Genomic DNA, 16878 nt, shown 5'->3' on the forward strand with positions numbered 1-16878 from the left:
CGGGAAAGGCGGGCTCCCCTCTCGGGAGCCTCCTGGCTGTCTCGCTGCTTCCGCGGCCTGCAGACAATGCACCCAGCGGTTCCCAAAGCGTGAATGGGGCACTGTTGGTGGCAGCGTCCTTTCAAAGGGCCAGCGTGGCATTGTCCTCCCGAGCGCAGAGCAGAATGCAGTCTGCTGGTGGCTGACAAAAGGTTAGCAGCCCCATGAAAGGGCGGCCGGTGTTCACACTCCTACAGAAACGCCCTTTGTGCAGCGTGGAGGCCAGGAGGGGCTGCTGGGAACGCACAGCCGCAGGACAGTGCCACACCCCACTGCCAACCTGACACCGTCACCAAGACAGACGCTCACGGGCCTGTCTCAGGCCCGGGCTCCGTGGGAGGTCCCAGGGAGGCCCTGCTGCCCACACAGAACCCAGCACACAGCAGGGGCCGCGGGTCCCAATGAAGCGCTTGTTCCGGGCCCCAGGCTCGCTGTCCCAGGGGTGGTGGCTCTGCCCGAAATCCCCCAGCCTGGCAGCTCTCAGGGAGGGCAGCCATGGCCGCTGGAGGTGCCCCCTCCCAGAAGGGCTGCCCAGAGCATTCACTGGGTGTCATCATTGTGTCATCCTTCTCATATGGGATTATTATTAGATGTAATGGCACACCACCCTCTCTACCACCCCTAGATCACCAGGCGCTGTCAGGTGGCATTTTGGGTTCCCTCGGGCCTCAAAACACTGGAGCCTGAGGGCTGGTGGCACTCCAGAGCCAGCTGGGTGAGAACAGGTGACAAGGGTCTCAAGCACAAGCCGGCCAAAAGATGAGGCTCCCAGGACAGGGAGGCGGGAGCCCCCATTACAGGCTGTCATGGGTCACACGCTGGGACCAAGCAATGGGCCCCACAGGCCCCCGTGTGCCGAGGCCCCAGCTCAGCAGGCGGGTAGAGAGCTCAGGCCCACTCTGCCCCTCATGGCCTCAGGGGTCAGTCCACAGCCGGGAGGCCGCAAGCCCCTGCACAGCCCCCGGATGTGTGCGTTTGGGGTTGAGGCCCAGCCCTCGGGGTGCAGGAGCCACACCCCGTGTCCCACACTCGGTTCCTCTGCGTGGACCTGGCAGGTGGCAGCAGGGACGCAGGTGCTGGGACACGGCAAGGACCTAGATGTCAGGGCCCCCGAGGTGAACTGATGTCTGTCCCAGGCCCGGCCTGGCCAGCTGGGGGCAGGAGGGAGGGGTGGACATGCCGGGGCCCCGAAGGAGCGACGGAAAGAGGCTGGCTGGTGACGCAGGGCTTAACGTGGACACACAACCTGGCGTCCTCGCACAGGGGCAGGGGACAGGGCGTGTCCCTGGGGAAACCTGAGATCGCCAGGCAGAAGTGGGAAGACGGCTGTGCCAAGCCTACGCGTATGGCAACTGTCACCCAGGCCACGGGACGCCAGGAGAGGACTCAGCCGCGGCCTGGGCAGATGACGGACTTGGGCTCTAGGCTGAGCTCCAGCAAGAGGCCCGTCTTCAAAACAAGAGGGACCCTGGTCCCAAGACCAAACCTACCCTATCCATCGGGTGCCAGGTCACCTTTCTTTTCCAGCTCTGACCCCATGGAAGGTCATAGGAGTCTGCCACCGACAGATGCAGAGCCCCACGGGGTCCAGGATGAGAGGGTCCTGGAAACCAGCCATACGAGGGAGCGAGGAGTGGACGGTGACGAGAGACAGGGAAGACGGCCGGGAGCCTGGGCATGAGGCCGTCCCTGCTCTGAAGACCCCGGGGCTGCTCCCTGCCCCTCGCCGGAGGACCAGACTGTGGGCCCGGCAGCCCCACAGCCACGCCAGGGGCTGTCCGCGCGCGGCTGGCGGAGCCCCAGGGACACGCGGGTCTGAGCCCACGGCCGAGATGCAAGCGCTAGATTCTGCGACGCTTCAGCTCTGGGCACGTTTTTCCTATCGTCCCACCAGTGGAAGTGCAGCTGCCCACCCGGGCCACCTGCGGCACCGCTGGGTCCTTGGGACGGCATCGCGATTTGTGCCGCAGCGAGTTTCATGGTTTGGGAAACCCGAAAGAGACAAAGAGGACGGGTGTCTGAAAGGACGGCCATTCTCCCCCCAGCACCTACCGGTCGAGCACGTAGCCCAGGGCCTTGTGCCGGATCCCAGCGTATACCGAGGGGCTGGTCTCCCAGGCAACCAGGTTGGAAGCGTCATGGAAGAGGTGGATGTTCACCAGGTCAAAGGCGCTGTGGACAGAGAAGGGGACTCGGTGACAAAGGGCAGGGTCGAGGGTCGCAGGGCGCAGCCCCCCCTGTGCGGATCCCAGGGGACGCGGGGCCAGGCCAGCGCGGGGGCCCAGGGTGGCCGGTGGCAGAGCCGCTGCGCCCACGATCCTACCCTCCTCAGCAGCTCCGGGCTGAGCCAGAGCACTTGCCACCTGCTCAGAGGAGGACACGCGAGACCTAGAGTGTGGTCTAAACATGTTCGCAAATGCAGTTAGCTCCTCTGGCCAACTGAAAAGGCGGAGACTTAGACACCATCACAGAAGCTTTCCTCAAGCTACCAGCCAAGCCCTGGGGGGTGGGGGGGTGTCAGAGTGGGAGGGGGCTGGTCATGGGACGGCCTCTCCTGCAGCCGCCCGAGGACCCCAACCGCCCTGCCTCCTGGTGCCCACCGTGCGGCTGTGTGGGCCTCCCTCGCTGGGACCCAGCTCCAGGGAAAGCGTGCTGGTGACCCGAGTGGCCCCATGGGGGGCCGTGTAGAGCAGGCAGGGCTGGCTGCCCCCACCCCCAGACCCCCCAGGCGAAAGTCTCCGGCTGATTCTGGCAGCCTGAGGGGGACACTCCAGTCTCAGGTGGGGGACAGGCTCCAGAGGCAGCTGCCGGCCCCCCGCTGTGTCCTGAGGCCGGGGCCTGGCCGTGCTTGTCCCGCGGTGCTGCCGGGCTCCAGTGGGGTCCCCACCCTGTGCCTGGACAAGCCCGTCAGCAGCACGAGGACCGGCCTTTGCCCAGGCCCAGCTAAGGGGACACCCCCCCCACCCCTCGCAGTGCGCACCTCACTGGGGCAGCACTGGACTGGTCGTGCTTGGATGCAGGTCACCTCTGAGGGTCCCCGTCATGCACAGAGGTGGGGCAGGTGCCACTGGGAGCTGCAGGCCTGCAGGAAGGCCGGCCCAAGGGTGGCCCACCATGAGTGGGCGCCCAAACGCCCTGCAGGCCGCGCTGCCGGGCCTCTCACACCTGAGCGCAGCCGCAGTGGGACCCTGCAGGGCTGCCCGGAGGGGCCCAGGTGCTGGAATCTCACACCCACTGGAGGGGGCGGGGCCTGTGAGCGCCTGGACGCTGCTCTCACAGGGACTGGGAGATAATACTCCATGTCACATGGTGTCACCGAGAAAAAAAAGGGTCACAGAGCAGGGGTGGGGGTTTCAAGTCAGTGTAGCCTTTGATAGGACGTCCGACACACACCACTTGTGCAAAACCCAAAAGGGGAAAGTGTGAACAGGCACGAAGTGGAGACAGTACAATCAACGTACCAGTCGGCAATGCTCCATCTTGTCCGGACAAAGCCTTTTCTTGACCATTTGCACTGAAAAGTAAACAGGTAACAGGTAAGCGGCTTGAAAGAGGCAGGACAGAGGCACTGACCACTCACACAGCGCCCTGAGGAGACAGCTCATCTCTCAGCGCAGGCCTCTGCCCAGAGCTCGGTGCCACTCGCCGTGCAGGCCGAGCTGGTGGGCACAGGCTGGCACGTGCCACGCTCGCTACACAGAGAAAACGTCCAAACAAGCGCGGCCACCACTTTCTCTTCAGCCCCTGTGGGCTGGGCACGGGCAAGGGGCCCTCAGGCGGAAGTGCGGATGCCCTGGCAGGGCACAGGGGACACCTGAGCAGAAGGACATCCTGGACAGCTGGTGAGCGACAAGAAGCCCAGGGCTGAAAGGAAGGGTGTGTGGCCCGCAGGAAGGCCCCTTCCGAGGACGCCCGTCCACTGGTGGCACCACAGGAGGGCTTCCAACCCAAGAAGCCCAGAATTTATTTCTGTGACATTTCCCCTGCCTCCCCAAACGACCTCTGTTCCAGAAGCTGGGAGAAAGGCGCCCTGTTTCGCATCCTCTCTCTTGTTGGTTTGTGAAGGACGTGAGGGGACCAGAGCAGGGTTTGTGGGGTGGGACCCACACTGCGCCTTCCACAGCTGCTGGTGGCCGCGGCTCAGACACCCACTGGGCTGGCACCTGCCTCGCCCAACGCCAGGGCCGCCTCGTCCATTCGTGCCCAGGCTGAGATGATGGAAACGCCTGTGTCACGATGCCCTGTCAGGAGCCATTGGCCACGGGGCCGCCGAGCACTGGAAGTGTGTGACGGAGGGGCCAACGCTGCCGTTTTATCTTCATTAATTTTACCTTAAGTAGCAGCACCAAGCAGGGTAGTCTCAGAGCCTAAGCAGTTAGGGGGGAGAAGGGGGTGACTGCCCAGCACCCCTTGGAACCCCCAGGAGACCCTGGGGGACCTTGCTGGATCCCCAGGTCATTTGTCGGCAAACTTGAGGAAGCGGGATGAAAACGTCCGGTCCCCCAGGGCAGGGTGTTATCTGTTTTGTCCCCTCTGGTGCTGCACGTGGGGACAGGGGCACAGGGTGAGGAGATGAGCCCTGGGCCAGGCAGCGGGGGGAGGCGAGGCCGGGTGTCACGTGAGCCAGCACGCGGGGACCATGGTGACCACGCGAGAGCAGTTAGGGCGGGATGAAAGGGGCCCACAGGGCGTCGGGAGGACTCGGGGAGGGGCTTCTGGACGTGACACAAATAACCCGGCACCTGAGGGCTGCCCTGGCCCCACCCCCTTAGCTCCGGTCCCATTCGGGGACCTGTTTCTCCCATCAGCCCTCACAGCCGTTTGTCCCAGAGCACGCCCTTCAAGGTCCCCCTGAAGGTCAGCACCAGCCCCAGTGGGGGTCTCTTGGCTGTGTTCTAGGTGAATTTCTCAGGTCGCCTCTGAGTCACCCAGCGACCCTGGTTTAGGCCTGTTATCTGCAGTGATGGCGTCAGGCGCCGACCGAGCGCAGCGTCCGCGTGCCTGATGGGCAGCAGCCTGGGTCGCGGCGTCTGGCGGGCCCGGCACTGACACAGCCAATCCTCCCATCGGCCCACGGGCGGCGTCAGCACCAGGAAACCGAGGCGCGGAGGTTAAGAACTTGCTCTAGGGCACAGAGCAGGCGAGGGGGCAACCGGACTCCAGCCGAGGTCGCTGGGGCTCTCAGGCAAGGCCCACCTCCCCTAGTGCCCAAGCAGGAGGCAGGGACATCTTCCTGGGACAGAAGGACAGACACCTTGCTCGGTAAGGGGAGGGGTCTGACATGCACCTGGTCTGCCAGGCCTGCCCCTGGACCCTCCTGCAGAGCCAGCAACTTACCTTCCATCCCAGGCCACTGCCCCCTCCCGTGTGGCGCCCCTGCACAGCTGTGGGATGCCCCTCCCCTCCGGGTGACACTGAGAGGCTGTTCCCAAGCACTGCCAGCCCTCTGCCAGCTCCCACCTCCCCAGAAGAGGCCCTGCCCTCCGCACCCCCGACTCTGGACCGAACCCTGGAATGTGGGGACACCTCAAGGCCACAGTCCCGGCTCCCTCGCTTGGCGCTGCTCCAGGTACTCCTGCATTTGAGAGGGACCCTGAAGCCCCCTCCCCTTCATGTGCACATCAACATCACCCCTTCCTTGGGCCATCGGAGGAGGGGTGCATTTTACCCCTCAGTCAGGAAGTACGGCTTGCAGCCTCTGCTGTGGCCCCCTCCCCGCGCCTCCTTTCCAGCCTGACAGCCTCCCCTGCGGGCAGCCCGGGAAGGGTGCGCAGAAAAGTTTCCGGGCGAGAGCCTCTGCGGCGGGAGCAGAGTGCGTGCTCGGCTGGTGCCCGGCCCACCGCTCCCGCCCAGTCCATGCACTACGCTGTCTGGCCACTGGCCACCTGCTGACACTGTCGAGGACGCCGGGCGATGGTGGACGGAGACAGCAGGGGCTGGGGTGGCGAGAGGTTATCACCATGAAATGGAAGCCACGTCACGCCCGGGAGGGGGCGGCGGGGGGGGGGGCTGCCCCATCGCTCACCCACAATATGAAGTCTCTGCTCAGACCCCTGTTAATAGGATTCCTTTAGGCAGCAGATGGATTGGGAATCCAGGCGGCTTCATCTACTAAAAGTCGGCATAAATCAGCTCTGAGGAAGGCAGCTGCGTGGAGCCTCTCAGCACACAGCCACCCCACGAAGGCCGCCCTGCAGCATTAGTGAAATTAATTCATCTTTCACACGAGGCGGGGCGGGCGCCCGTGATGCATGGGGATGCCAGCTCCCCAGCGCGGGGCGCACGGAAGGGACGCCGCGGCCTGATCGACTGCACCGCTCACTCTGTGTGTTAAAAATGGTCTCCCATTACCTGGAGTGCTGCTCCCAGAGGCGGCATCTGAAATTCATGCCAGCCAAGAGCAGCCGTAAATCAGCAGAGAAAGTTTTGTTAGTTTTCTGCGCACTGGCTGTAATTATCCAGAATGGCCTCCACGATGGTAATTACACTTACATTAGCCTTAAGTGACGGCAATAAAAGAAGAAGATCCGTCTTAAACTAATTCCCGCCCAACATGTGTTCAAATAAAGCTCAAGGACTGGCCTCCGGGCACCGGTCTCGCAGACATGGCACCCAGTGTCCCTGCTGACCCTGATGGTGAAGACGCTTTGCAGGGCTCGGCAACCTGGAAAACACAGCGTGATGCACAGGACCTAGAGGTGTTGCTGAGTTCAAACGAGCTCCCCTTCAGTCCCTCACCAGGACGGGGGGACGGCTCGGCTCACACCGGAAGCACTGTGACTTCACTTGCAGAGCCTCCCTCGCGTCACGAGACCAAAAGGACGGACACTGAGACCATCCCTAACGTGGCAGCATCACGTCAAAGAGAGCGACACGGCCACCCGAGTATGGCGGTCACCTCATCCCAGCAACAGGCTGCTCTCCAGTCCACAGATTGGGGTCCACCCAGAGACACCGCAAGGCCCATTCCTTCCAGACAAGGGCTCCCCGTGGCCTGTGGACGTGGCAGTGCGGTCACCCTGGGGCCAGGTCTGCCGAGTGCGGCTGGGGGCGTGGACCCAGGGCAGGGAGGTGGACCCTCGCTGTCATCCCCTCAGAACCATTTGGCACCTCAGGGGGACAGCGCCTGCAGGGGAACTGCGGCCCCATCCTCCGGACAGGACGCCACCATGGCCAACGTTCAAGGAGCCGCCCCAGGACTTGGACCAGCTGTGCTCCTGGGAGGCTGACGGTGGAAGCTTCCAGAGCATTCTGGGGTGTCTTCCTCCAACCTCAGGGGAGCGGGACAGTGGGGAGCCACGTGCAGCCAGGACGGGAGGCCAGCCCCTGACACCGAGTCTTTGGCTCTGGACGATGGATGAGGAAGCCATGCTCAGGGTGACAAGAGCACCCATCCTTCATGGAGGGACAGAGGCACCACTGTCCCTTCACTTGGGCTGGGCCGTAACGCAAGTTGATAGTGTGTGACCTTGCTGAAGCCAGCTCCGAGTGCGCGTGCCCATCATGGGAGGCGGGCGCCCTGCCTCCATTTCACCACCGAAGTGCTTCAGTGTCACTGTCATATCTGCCCGCACTTCCCCAGACCATAAAGGACAGGGTGACCAACTCTGGAGCAACAATGAATCACACAGGATCAGGAGACTCCGAAAGCACTGGCTATAATGTTTGCTAAACAATTCCAGAATCCAAAATTGTGTGTGCAGTGTAATGGCAGCATAAAAACAACAAAACTATACAAAAACGTGTTACAGCCCAAAGGAAACATGTGACCTTTTCTGATGGTGTCCCGGGGCTGGGTGGTTAATAGCCCCACACTTTCCCTAATTCCTGAACTCTGTAGGGAGCAGCCGCCACTGCGGGGACACCGTGGGGGCACCCAGGCTCCGGCTCTCAGCTGAGCCTCTCGCTGGCCGCACCCTGCAGGGCTTCACCTGTGAACGGGCCAGAGGGCCCATCACCGCACTTGGGGGACAGGAAGCTGCCCCCTGGGTCAGGCCCCTGCACACGGCCTGAGTGGGCCGCGGAGTGTCACTGGCCAGATCGACCCACTCACACTGAGGTTTGCCGGGAGGCCCCAGCGCACCCCAAAGGGAGCTGACAATTATTTTCCTGCACCTTTGGGGACGGTTCCTTTGCCTGGAAATAATAGTTAGAAAATGTACATAAATTTACTGATTGAGGTAACAATAAACACGGAGCATTCGGCCCTTACCTAAGACGACCCAGACCCAGGTGAACCGCGCACATTTTAGAACCTCCTGGAAAGAGCACACGAGCATCACGGCAGCCCCATGTGGTCCCTACGCAAATGCGAAGGCTGCGCTCCTGAGCCTCACTTCCCACATGATCGCCCTGAAAAGGAGCTGCGCCTCCTGCAGGAGGGGCCGGCGGCGACCCACCTCGGGGAAGTAGTCCTGCGGGAACTTGGCCTTCTCCAGCGTGGGCGTGCTCTCCAGCGTGTCCGAGTAGATCTCTTTGCCAGCCACCTTTTTATACTTCTTAGCTGGAAAAGAGCGGGGAATGACGTAAGTCGCCTCATCGCAACGCCTCACCCCACCAGCAAGCGCCGCGTGGGGTCCCGTGTCCCACCAACGCGGCCTGTGGGGACCCAGGCAGGCCCCCAGGAGGAGGGCCCAGGCAGGCCATCTGCTCCTGGGGACGCCTATGGCTCGTAAATTGCCGCCCCCCCCTCCCGGAATGTGACACTGGGCTTCATTATCCCCTAACGGCTCCCAGCCGGTAGATTTACGGGGGCTAATTGGCATCTTCTGTTAAAACGTGAATATATTTAAGATGGCTGTGGAATTCCATTCACTCACGCCTTAATACGGATTTATTTAATACATTGATTCCTCCATGCATCCAGCCAACATCACTCATGTCCAAAGACTTCTCATGTGAGACGCAGACAGAGGGGCGCTCCCGACCAGCGCTCCCCAGCCACCGGCCCGGCACCTCACCGGGTGCAGCTCGTGGACGCAGAGCGGCTGGACTGCCTCCCTGTCACTGGGCTGACACCCCGCCCCCCCAGCACACAGGGCTGGTCTGGCTTTTCTAATGCCTGCGCCTGGGACTGGTTCTCCCCACAGGTGGAATCCCCACGCCACGGTGGGGTCTGGTAAACAAATGTATGTGTCCATTCCTCAAACTCCTAGGGGGCCCAGGTCAGTGGGGGCGGCCGGCCTCCCCACAAGACGCCACATCGGGAGCTCGGGCAGCACGCGGGACTGCCAAGACCGCCACAGGGAGTCCCCGGCCCGGACGGCCGCTGGACCTGTTCCCACCAGCTGCCAGCCCCGCGTCACATGTCCCCCTGCTCCTGGGCCACGAGTGCCTGACACAGGGGTGATGTTCCTGGGGACCAACAAACGACAAGTTGTGCGGTCGGAGTTTCTGAGGGGGTCATGCTCTGTGTCCCCTGAGCAGCTCAAATCTGTAGCTTTTGGAGTGCCGTCCACCCTGGGACCTATGGTGTGAGACGGGGACGCAGGGTCTTGGGACAGGCTGCCGGCCCCTGCACCATGCGTTTGGTAGAGGGCGCACCCCAGGCACAAAAAGCACTGGGGGGGGGGGACTTAGAGAGGCTGAGCATGGAGCCCCAGGCGGTGACCTGGACGAGCCTTTTGGTGACTTAGGGAACATGGAACAGAGCATGTGAGATGGAGCTATTCCTCGGGTACAGAGTTGTGGGCACACTGCGCCCACTGTTTTCTGATCTTGTTTCCAAACACGGAGACGATCCACTGAGATGACCTCACTGCGTCTGGTTCTGAAGCTGGTTCCCCGAGATCCCCTTACCAAATGCCGTCACTTCTGAAGGCCCATCAGAGGGAGACGGACCCACTGTCTGGGAGGCGGGTGCCCCAGGGGCGGGACCCCAGGCTTCTGTACATAAACATGTGACCCCCACAAGGCTGATTCCGTGCAGAACACCATTTGTGACTAGAAACAGCACAGAAGTGTGTCTGATCACAGGAAGCTCCTGCCGTGACCACCCACATGTCTGCAGGACATCACCCATCAAATGTCACCCTCTCTGCCGGCGTCACGTGGGGGCGGTAGACGAGAGGCCTGCCCCGTCACAGGCACGGCATGCTCTCCGCATGAGGCAGGCAGATGACCTGACCCAGACGCGGGGACAAACGCCCTGAGGAGGACAGGGCCCCACCGGCACCGTGGAGTTCTCACGGGCTTCAGCTTGCAGTGTGGGCTCCCGGCCTGCCTCACCCCAACCCCCTTCCATGGCTCCGACCCTTGGGAGCACTGAGAACATGGCACGGGACACAGACATGGGAACCAGATATGGACACAGGATGGACACACACAGGATGGACACCACAGGACAGACATCCCTGGGACAGGCACCCGGGACAGGCGCTCCAGTCCTCAATGCACTGGGTGTGGGCAGATGCATTACCGGGAACAGCCATGCCGAGCACCGAGGGTCAGCAGTGTTTTACATAAACGCAGAACTGGGGGGGCGGGGCTACAGGGAGGCAATTTTGCTCAAGATGAAAACCCCTGTCACTTCCGAGGAAAGAGAAAGATTGGGAAGGTGTGAGGGTGCGAGAGGCCTTTGTTCCCTGTTTAAAAAAATAGGCTTTATTTTTTGAGCAGTTTTATGATTACAAAAAATAAGCCTTTTATTTCATTTTCTTGTCTTACTGCATTAGCCAAGATTTCCACTGCGATGTTAGAGAGATGTGATGAGAGTGGACGGCTTCACCTTATCACTGATCTGGGGCAAAAGCGTCGAGTTTCTCACTGTTAAGTCTTAGGTATTCGTAGCTTTCTTTATCAAGGTGAGGAAGTTCCCCTCTATTACTGATTTGCTGAGAGTTTTTATCACGAGTGGGTGTTGGGTTTTGTCAGGCGCTTTGACTGTCTACTGGTGACAGACAGGACGACCCAGGGAGCGTTCCCGCTGCTTCTGTCTTCTAAGAGATTAGAGAGAATTGGTATAATATCTCCCTTAAATGTTTGGTAAAATTTACCAGTGAAACCATCTGGGCCCGATGTTTTCTTTTTTAGAAGGTTTCTAATTATTCATTCCATTTCTTTAATAGTCCTCCTGGATGAGGTTTTGTAGATTGTGTCTTTGAAGGAATTGGTCCAAGTTATCAAATTGATAGGCACAGATTTGTTCATAATATTCCTTTAATATCCCTTCAAGGTCCAAAGGATCAGTGGTGGTGGCTCCTCTTTCATTTCTAATATCAGTAATTCGTCTTCTTTTTTTCTTGGTGAGCCTGGCTAAAGCTTTATCAATTTTATCGATCTTTTCAAGAACCAAGTTCTGGTTTTGTTAATTTTCTCTATTGAGCTTCTCTTTTCAATTTCATTGATTTATGCTCCAGTTTTTATTATTTCTTATGCTTACTTTAGATTTATTTAAATGGCTCTTTTTCTAGTTTCTTAAGGTGGAAGCTTAGATTATTGAGTTTATATCTTACTTTTTTCTAATACATGTGTTTGCTGTTACAAATACACTGCTTTCACTACATCCTAAAATTTTTGATAAGTTGTACTTTCATCTTTATTTAGTTCAAAATATTTTTTAAACTCCTCTTGACACTTCTTCCCTGACTCATGTATTATTTAGAAGTGTGTTGTTTAATATCCCAAGTATTTGGGGATTTTTCCAGTTACATTTCTGTTACTGATTTCTAGCTTAATTCCACTGTAGTCTGAAAGTACACTTTGTATGATTTCTATTTTTTTAACTGTGTTGAGGTGTGTTTTACGGCCCAGAATGTGGTCTGTCTCGGTGAATGCACCATGTTGCCTGAGAAGAATGCACTCTGCTGCTGCTGAATGGATTATTCTATAAATGTCCATCACTCCAGGCGGCCGATGGTGCTGCTGAGCCCTTGAGTTCCGCTGCTTCCCTGGCCGCGGGGTCTGTCCGTCTCTGAGGCAGGTGTGCGAGTCCGGCTCTCACCGTGGTGTCACCTGCCCCTCCCCGCGGCTCTAGCAGTTCTCGCCTCACGCATTTTGATGCTCTGTTGTTAGGTGCGTATACATTAAGGATTGTTATGTCTTCTCGGAGAACTGACCTCTGTCACTAGGTAATGCCCCATTTATTCCCGATAATTTCCCCGGATCTGGATTCCGCTGTGTCTGGCATTGATATAGCCACCCCTGCGTTCTCTTCCCCAGTGTGGCAGGGTATATCTTTCTCCATCCCTTTACTTTCTATCTTTATGTGTCTATATATATTTTAAGTAGGTTTCCAGTAGACAACTCATAGTTGGGTCTTATTTTTTTAACCACTGACAGCCTGTTTTTTAATTGGTGTATTTAGACCATTCACATTTCAAGTGCTTATTGATGTAGCTGGAGTAATACCTTCTGTATTTGTACCTTTTCTACTTATTGCCTTTGTTCTTTGTTTCTTTTTTGGTCTTCTACTCCTTTTCTGCTTTCTCTGGTTTAATTGAGCATTTTATATGATTCTAATTTCTCTCTTATTTAGCATATCAATTATACTCCACTTAAAAAATATAAGTGGTTGCCAAAGAGTCTGCAATATAAACTTACAACAAATCCAAGTTCATTTTCGAATAACACCATATTTCTTCACAAATAGTGCAGGTTCCTTTCAACAGAGAAACCCTGATTCCTCCCTCCAAACCCTAATAACGTTTCCGTCATTTGTTCTACTCATCCATAAGCTATCGTCACCCAATATATTGTTGCTATTAATACTTTGAACAAAACTTATCTGTTAGATCAGTTAAGAATAAGAAAAATAAAATATTTCACTTTATTCTTTCTCTAACACTTTCTTTACGTATATCCAAGTTTCTGACCTGTATCATTTTCCTTCCGCCAAAGAGCTCCTTTTAACATTTCTTGCACGGCACTCCCTCAGTGTCGGTTTGTCTGAGAAAGTCTTTATTTCTCCTTTACTTTGAAGGACAATTTTGCTGGATACAGACTTCTAGGTTGGAGGGTGCTTTCAGCAGCTTAAACATTTCACACCACCCTCTTTGCTCGCATGGTTTCTGGAGAGAAGTCGAATGTAACTCTCACCCGGTTCCTTTATGGGTCTGGCGTTCCCGCCCACCCCTCCCCGACTTCTTTCAGGACATTCTCTTCATCTTTGGTTTTCTGCATTTTGGATATGATGCGGTTAAGTGTAGATTTCCTGGTATTTTCCTGTTTGATGCTCTCTAAGCTTTCAGGGTCTGTGGCTTTGTGTCCATCGTTAATTTTGGAAAACTGTTGGCCACTGTTGCTTCCAGCGCTTCTTCTGTTCCCCTCCCTCTTCTTACGGGTGTCCCCATTACACATACGCTGCACCTATCGTAGTTGCCCCACAGTTGTTAACATTTGTCCTGGTTTTTTTTGTTTGTTTATTTTGTTTTTTGTCTTCACTTTTTCAGTTAGGAAAGTTTTAATAACATGTCTTCTAGTTCACTGATTCTTTCCTCAGCAATGTCCAGTGTGAAGGGCCCATCAAGGTGTCCTGCATCCCTGTCACAGTGCCTTTGATTTCCAGCTTTTCCTTTTAATTCTTCTTAGATTTCTATCTTTCCTCTTATGTGGCCCATCTGTTCTTGCACGTTGCCCACTTTTTCCATTAGAGCCCTTAGCATATTCATCATAGTGATTTCTGAACCCCAGTCCGATAATTCCAGCTCTATGCCATACCCAAGTCTTATGCACGTTTTCTCTTCAGAGTGTGTTTTACCTGTTAGCATGCCTTGTAGTTTCCCGTTGAAAGCAGCACATGAATGATTAGGTTGAAGGAACTGCGGCAGACAAGCCTTTCGTATGAGGCTGATGTTTCTCTGGCAAGCAGCTGGGCTGTGTTTCTTATAAGGTAAGAGGCTAAAATATCCTCCAGTGTTCTGTTCCTGTCCCCTCTGCTGTCATGGGATTCCTGTGACTCCTTCTTAGACAAAGTCTGACCTTTGTGGGACTTTCCATCATGGGATCTTGCTGTGATGACGGGGAGGGAAACGTTCTATCGTCAGTGGTTAGCTCTCAGTATTTCTATCAGCATGTCCCCACCACGTGCTTCTCAGCACCGCCCCACCTCGGGTGGGCAGGAAGGCAGAGGGGCCGGCGCTGGTCAGGCTCTGGTAAGACCACGGTGGCTTGGGCCCTGGTGAAATGATTTCCGGTGAGGGCAGGTCTTCTAGGAAGAACAGGTGGTCTGGGCATATTTCAGATCAGCACCTTCCCCGTCCTGACAGAAGCAGGGGGCGGGGAGGGGGGTTCCTCTGATCATCACCATGAGAGCAGGATGGGGCTCCTGGTAAAACTCACCAAAGCATGGGGCCCCCCAAGGCTGGGTCCTCAGGCATTTCTCTGTCTCAATCCAGCCCACACTTCGCCCCCAGCACCGGGGCAAGCGCTCTCTGGCGTTCTGACCAGTGTGGCTGCAACCGGTGAGCTCTGGGTCTCCGGGGCGGCCTGCCCATCTCTGCAGCTTTGGGGGCAGTGGTTTGTCCTGTGACCCCGCTGCCCCAAGGGATCTAAGAAGAGTTGTCTAATTTCAGCTTGTTTGGCTTTTTTCTTGTCATGAGGATGGGAGCGACGACTTCCAAGCTCTTTACGTGTTGGACTAGAAACGAAAAGCCACTTTCATCCCTTTTCATCTGGGTGTCCTGAAATTTCTAGCTAGGTACTTATTTGTTAAGATTCAGGCTAGTTTTTCCTAAAAGTTTATTCAAACTTTTCATAAATTCTGGATGACTTTTGGTATAATTCAATTCAAGGCATTAGAGTGAGATAGGGGAGTAGGGCCTGCACAGCAGGGAGCAGGCAGCCCCCCCCCCCGCAGACATCGGTTGGCCCCACACGCTGCTCCCCGCACCCCGCCGCGGAGTGACGCCTGCTGCGTGGGTCACTGTGAGCGTCCTCCATATTGACGCGTGCTCCTCACGTGCATGACTGCTCGGGGCATCCACTGCCTGTCACCATCACAGTCTTGTCACTGACACCGGGAGGCCCCTGGGTTTTAACACAGTCCCTCTAACACACGGTTTTAAGTGACTCGAGGCCCATCGGGCACCTATGCAGGATCTGATTCAGTGACAAGTATGTCTGCAGGTGGTCCTTAAAGGAAGGCCAAGTTCAACAGCGGCACGTGTGGAAGTATATGGCGCAGGCTTCATGACGCCTGCCCCACCTCCAGCCCCAGCTGCCACGTGCTGTCTGAATGTCCCCTCCGCTCGCAGCTCAGCTGCTGGACACATGACACAACGACGCCTGACGTCTAGTAAGGTCGTGGGAAGAGCGGCCCTGCCTCCCGTCTCTCGCCAAGCTCCTGGGTGGAAACTCAGGTGCTTGTGTTTAAAAGCGTGTAAAGAATCCTCATAAAATGGGGCCGGTGAAAAATCACCCTGCTGGCGGGCGTCCTGTTCTCAGAGCTGATGAAATCGCTACTCAAGCGATTTAGACAAGACTCTGCTTCTCAATTTCGTAAGAGGCGCTCGGCCTCCCAAGTGCGCGAGTAATGCATCTGAGCACACTGACATAATTAGTCGCTCTGCACAGTTATTACAAGTTTAATGACATTTCAAATTAATGCGATCTGGCTCAGCAGCCTAAGCGGAGTCCAGAAGAAGTTACCTAGAGCGTGAAAAGGCAGCAACCCGGGAAGTTAACTGCACAAACGCCCCACTGGAAACCCATCAGACGCGAGCGCCCTGAGATGCAGACACGGGCTGCATCTTTGGGAGCATCTCAGGCGAATCTCAACACAGGCACACGGGGCTCACCCGGCGGACACGAGACAACGCCCTCCACAAACATGCTCTTGCCCAGTCCTTTCTCTTGTTTGAATATGCCATCTTCTCATTGTTTTCATTTTTTAACATTTGCCAGGGACACAGATACAAAACATTTCATTCTCCTCTTAGCTCTAAGATAGCCAGAGTCACCTGCCTGAACCCCGGGAGCAGGGGGGCAGTGAGGTGGGGCGCAGGGAGAGATGGCGGGGGGCCGTTCCAGGGTGGGCAGCTGTCCCAATTTCAGGGAAGCCAGAAAGCCAGGTTTCCGTACGAGGTCCCTGGTTAGGGACTTGCAGCAAGTGACCCAAGCCCAGACCCGCCAGTCCTCTCACAGGGACACTGGCAGGAGAGACCAGAGGGACCCGGACCACTGGGCAGTGAGTGGGGAGTCCACCAAGACAGGAAACCCCAGAAAGATTCCTGGGCAGCTGACAGCATGGAGTCTTACCTTTGAAGTCAAACTGGTAGATGTTTTTTAAGGATTCGTGCAGGAAATAAAAGCTTCCTAGTGCCTGCAGAGCAAAAGGAGAAGAAACCAGGTGAGATATGGCCCGGAAGTTTCCTAAGGCAGCCGTGAGCAGAGAGGAAAAAGCTGCTCGTTGTAACTTAGTCACGGTCACTGCAAGCTGAAATGTTAACCACGATGGCCTACACCTACGGACAGCAGACACGAGGGGCCACTGCCCGCCAGCTTCTCCTCAGGCACCACGGAGCACCATCTCACTTCTGCCGGGAGGCCGGCTGTGAGCGGGCCCAGCGGGTGAGGGCTCAGCCGAGAGGCACTGCCCCCGAGCACTGGGACACGGCTCTGTCACAGCCACACGCTGGCTCTGGCCCTGCCCGCCTGAGGCTCCCACAGGCTGCACGGACACCGGCTGCTTCCTGCCCGGCCCCCGGCCACCACCTCAACCTCAGCAGGGAGCTGCAGCACCCCTTCCTCGGGGCCAGCGGCCTGCCCACCACCAACTGGACAGCACCAGGGCGGCAGCCAGGTGCCGGGAGCTATTCTGGGTGCCGGGGGCGATCCTGCTGTCTCCACTCAGGAAAAGGCAGACCTGCAGGGACCAGGCTGCTAGATGCACGTGTATGTGTG

The 16878-nt window shown here is 56.9% G+C and overlaps 1 protein-coding gene across 3 annotated transcripts in view; it reads right to left on the reverse strand.

Moving 5' to 3' along the window:
• Positions 1-16878, reverse strand: part of INPP5A (inositol polyphosphate-5-phosphatase A) — a 179988-nt gene that overhangs the window by 51370 nt on the left and 111740 nt on the right. For all 3 annotated transcript variants that reach the window (XM_019644118.1, XM_019644116.1, XM_019644117.1), the window contains 4 exons: positions 16234-16297; positions 8439-8542; positions 3501-3553; positions 2092-2211 (listed from right to left, as the gene is read on the reverse strand). In XM_019644118.1, coding sequence (XP_019499663.1) covers positions 2092-2211; positions 3501-3553; positions 8439-8542; positions 16234-16297 — 341 coding nt within the window. The remainder of the gene's footprint in view (positions 1-2091; positions 2212-3500; positions 3554-8438; positions 8543-16233; positions 16298-16878) is intronic.

This window comes from Hipposideros armiger, unplaced genomic scaffold (genome assembly GCF_001890085.2).
Source record: "Hipposideros armiger isolate ML-2016 unplaced genomic scaffold, ASM189008v1 scaffold_85, whole genome shotgun sequence".
In the NCBI taxonomy this organism is placed as follows: Eukaryota; Metazoa; Chordata; class Mammalia; order Chiroptera; family Hipposideridae; genus Hipposideros; species Hipposideros armiger.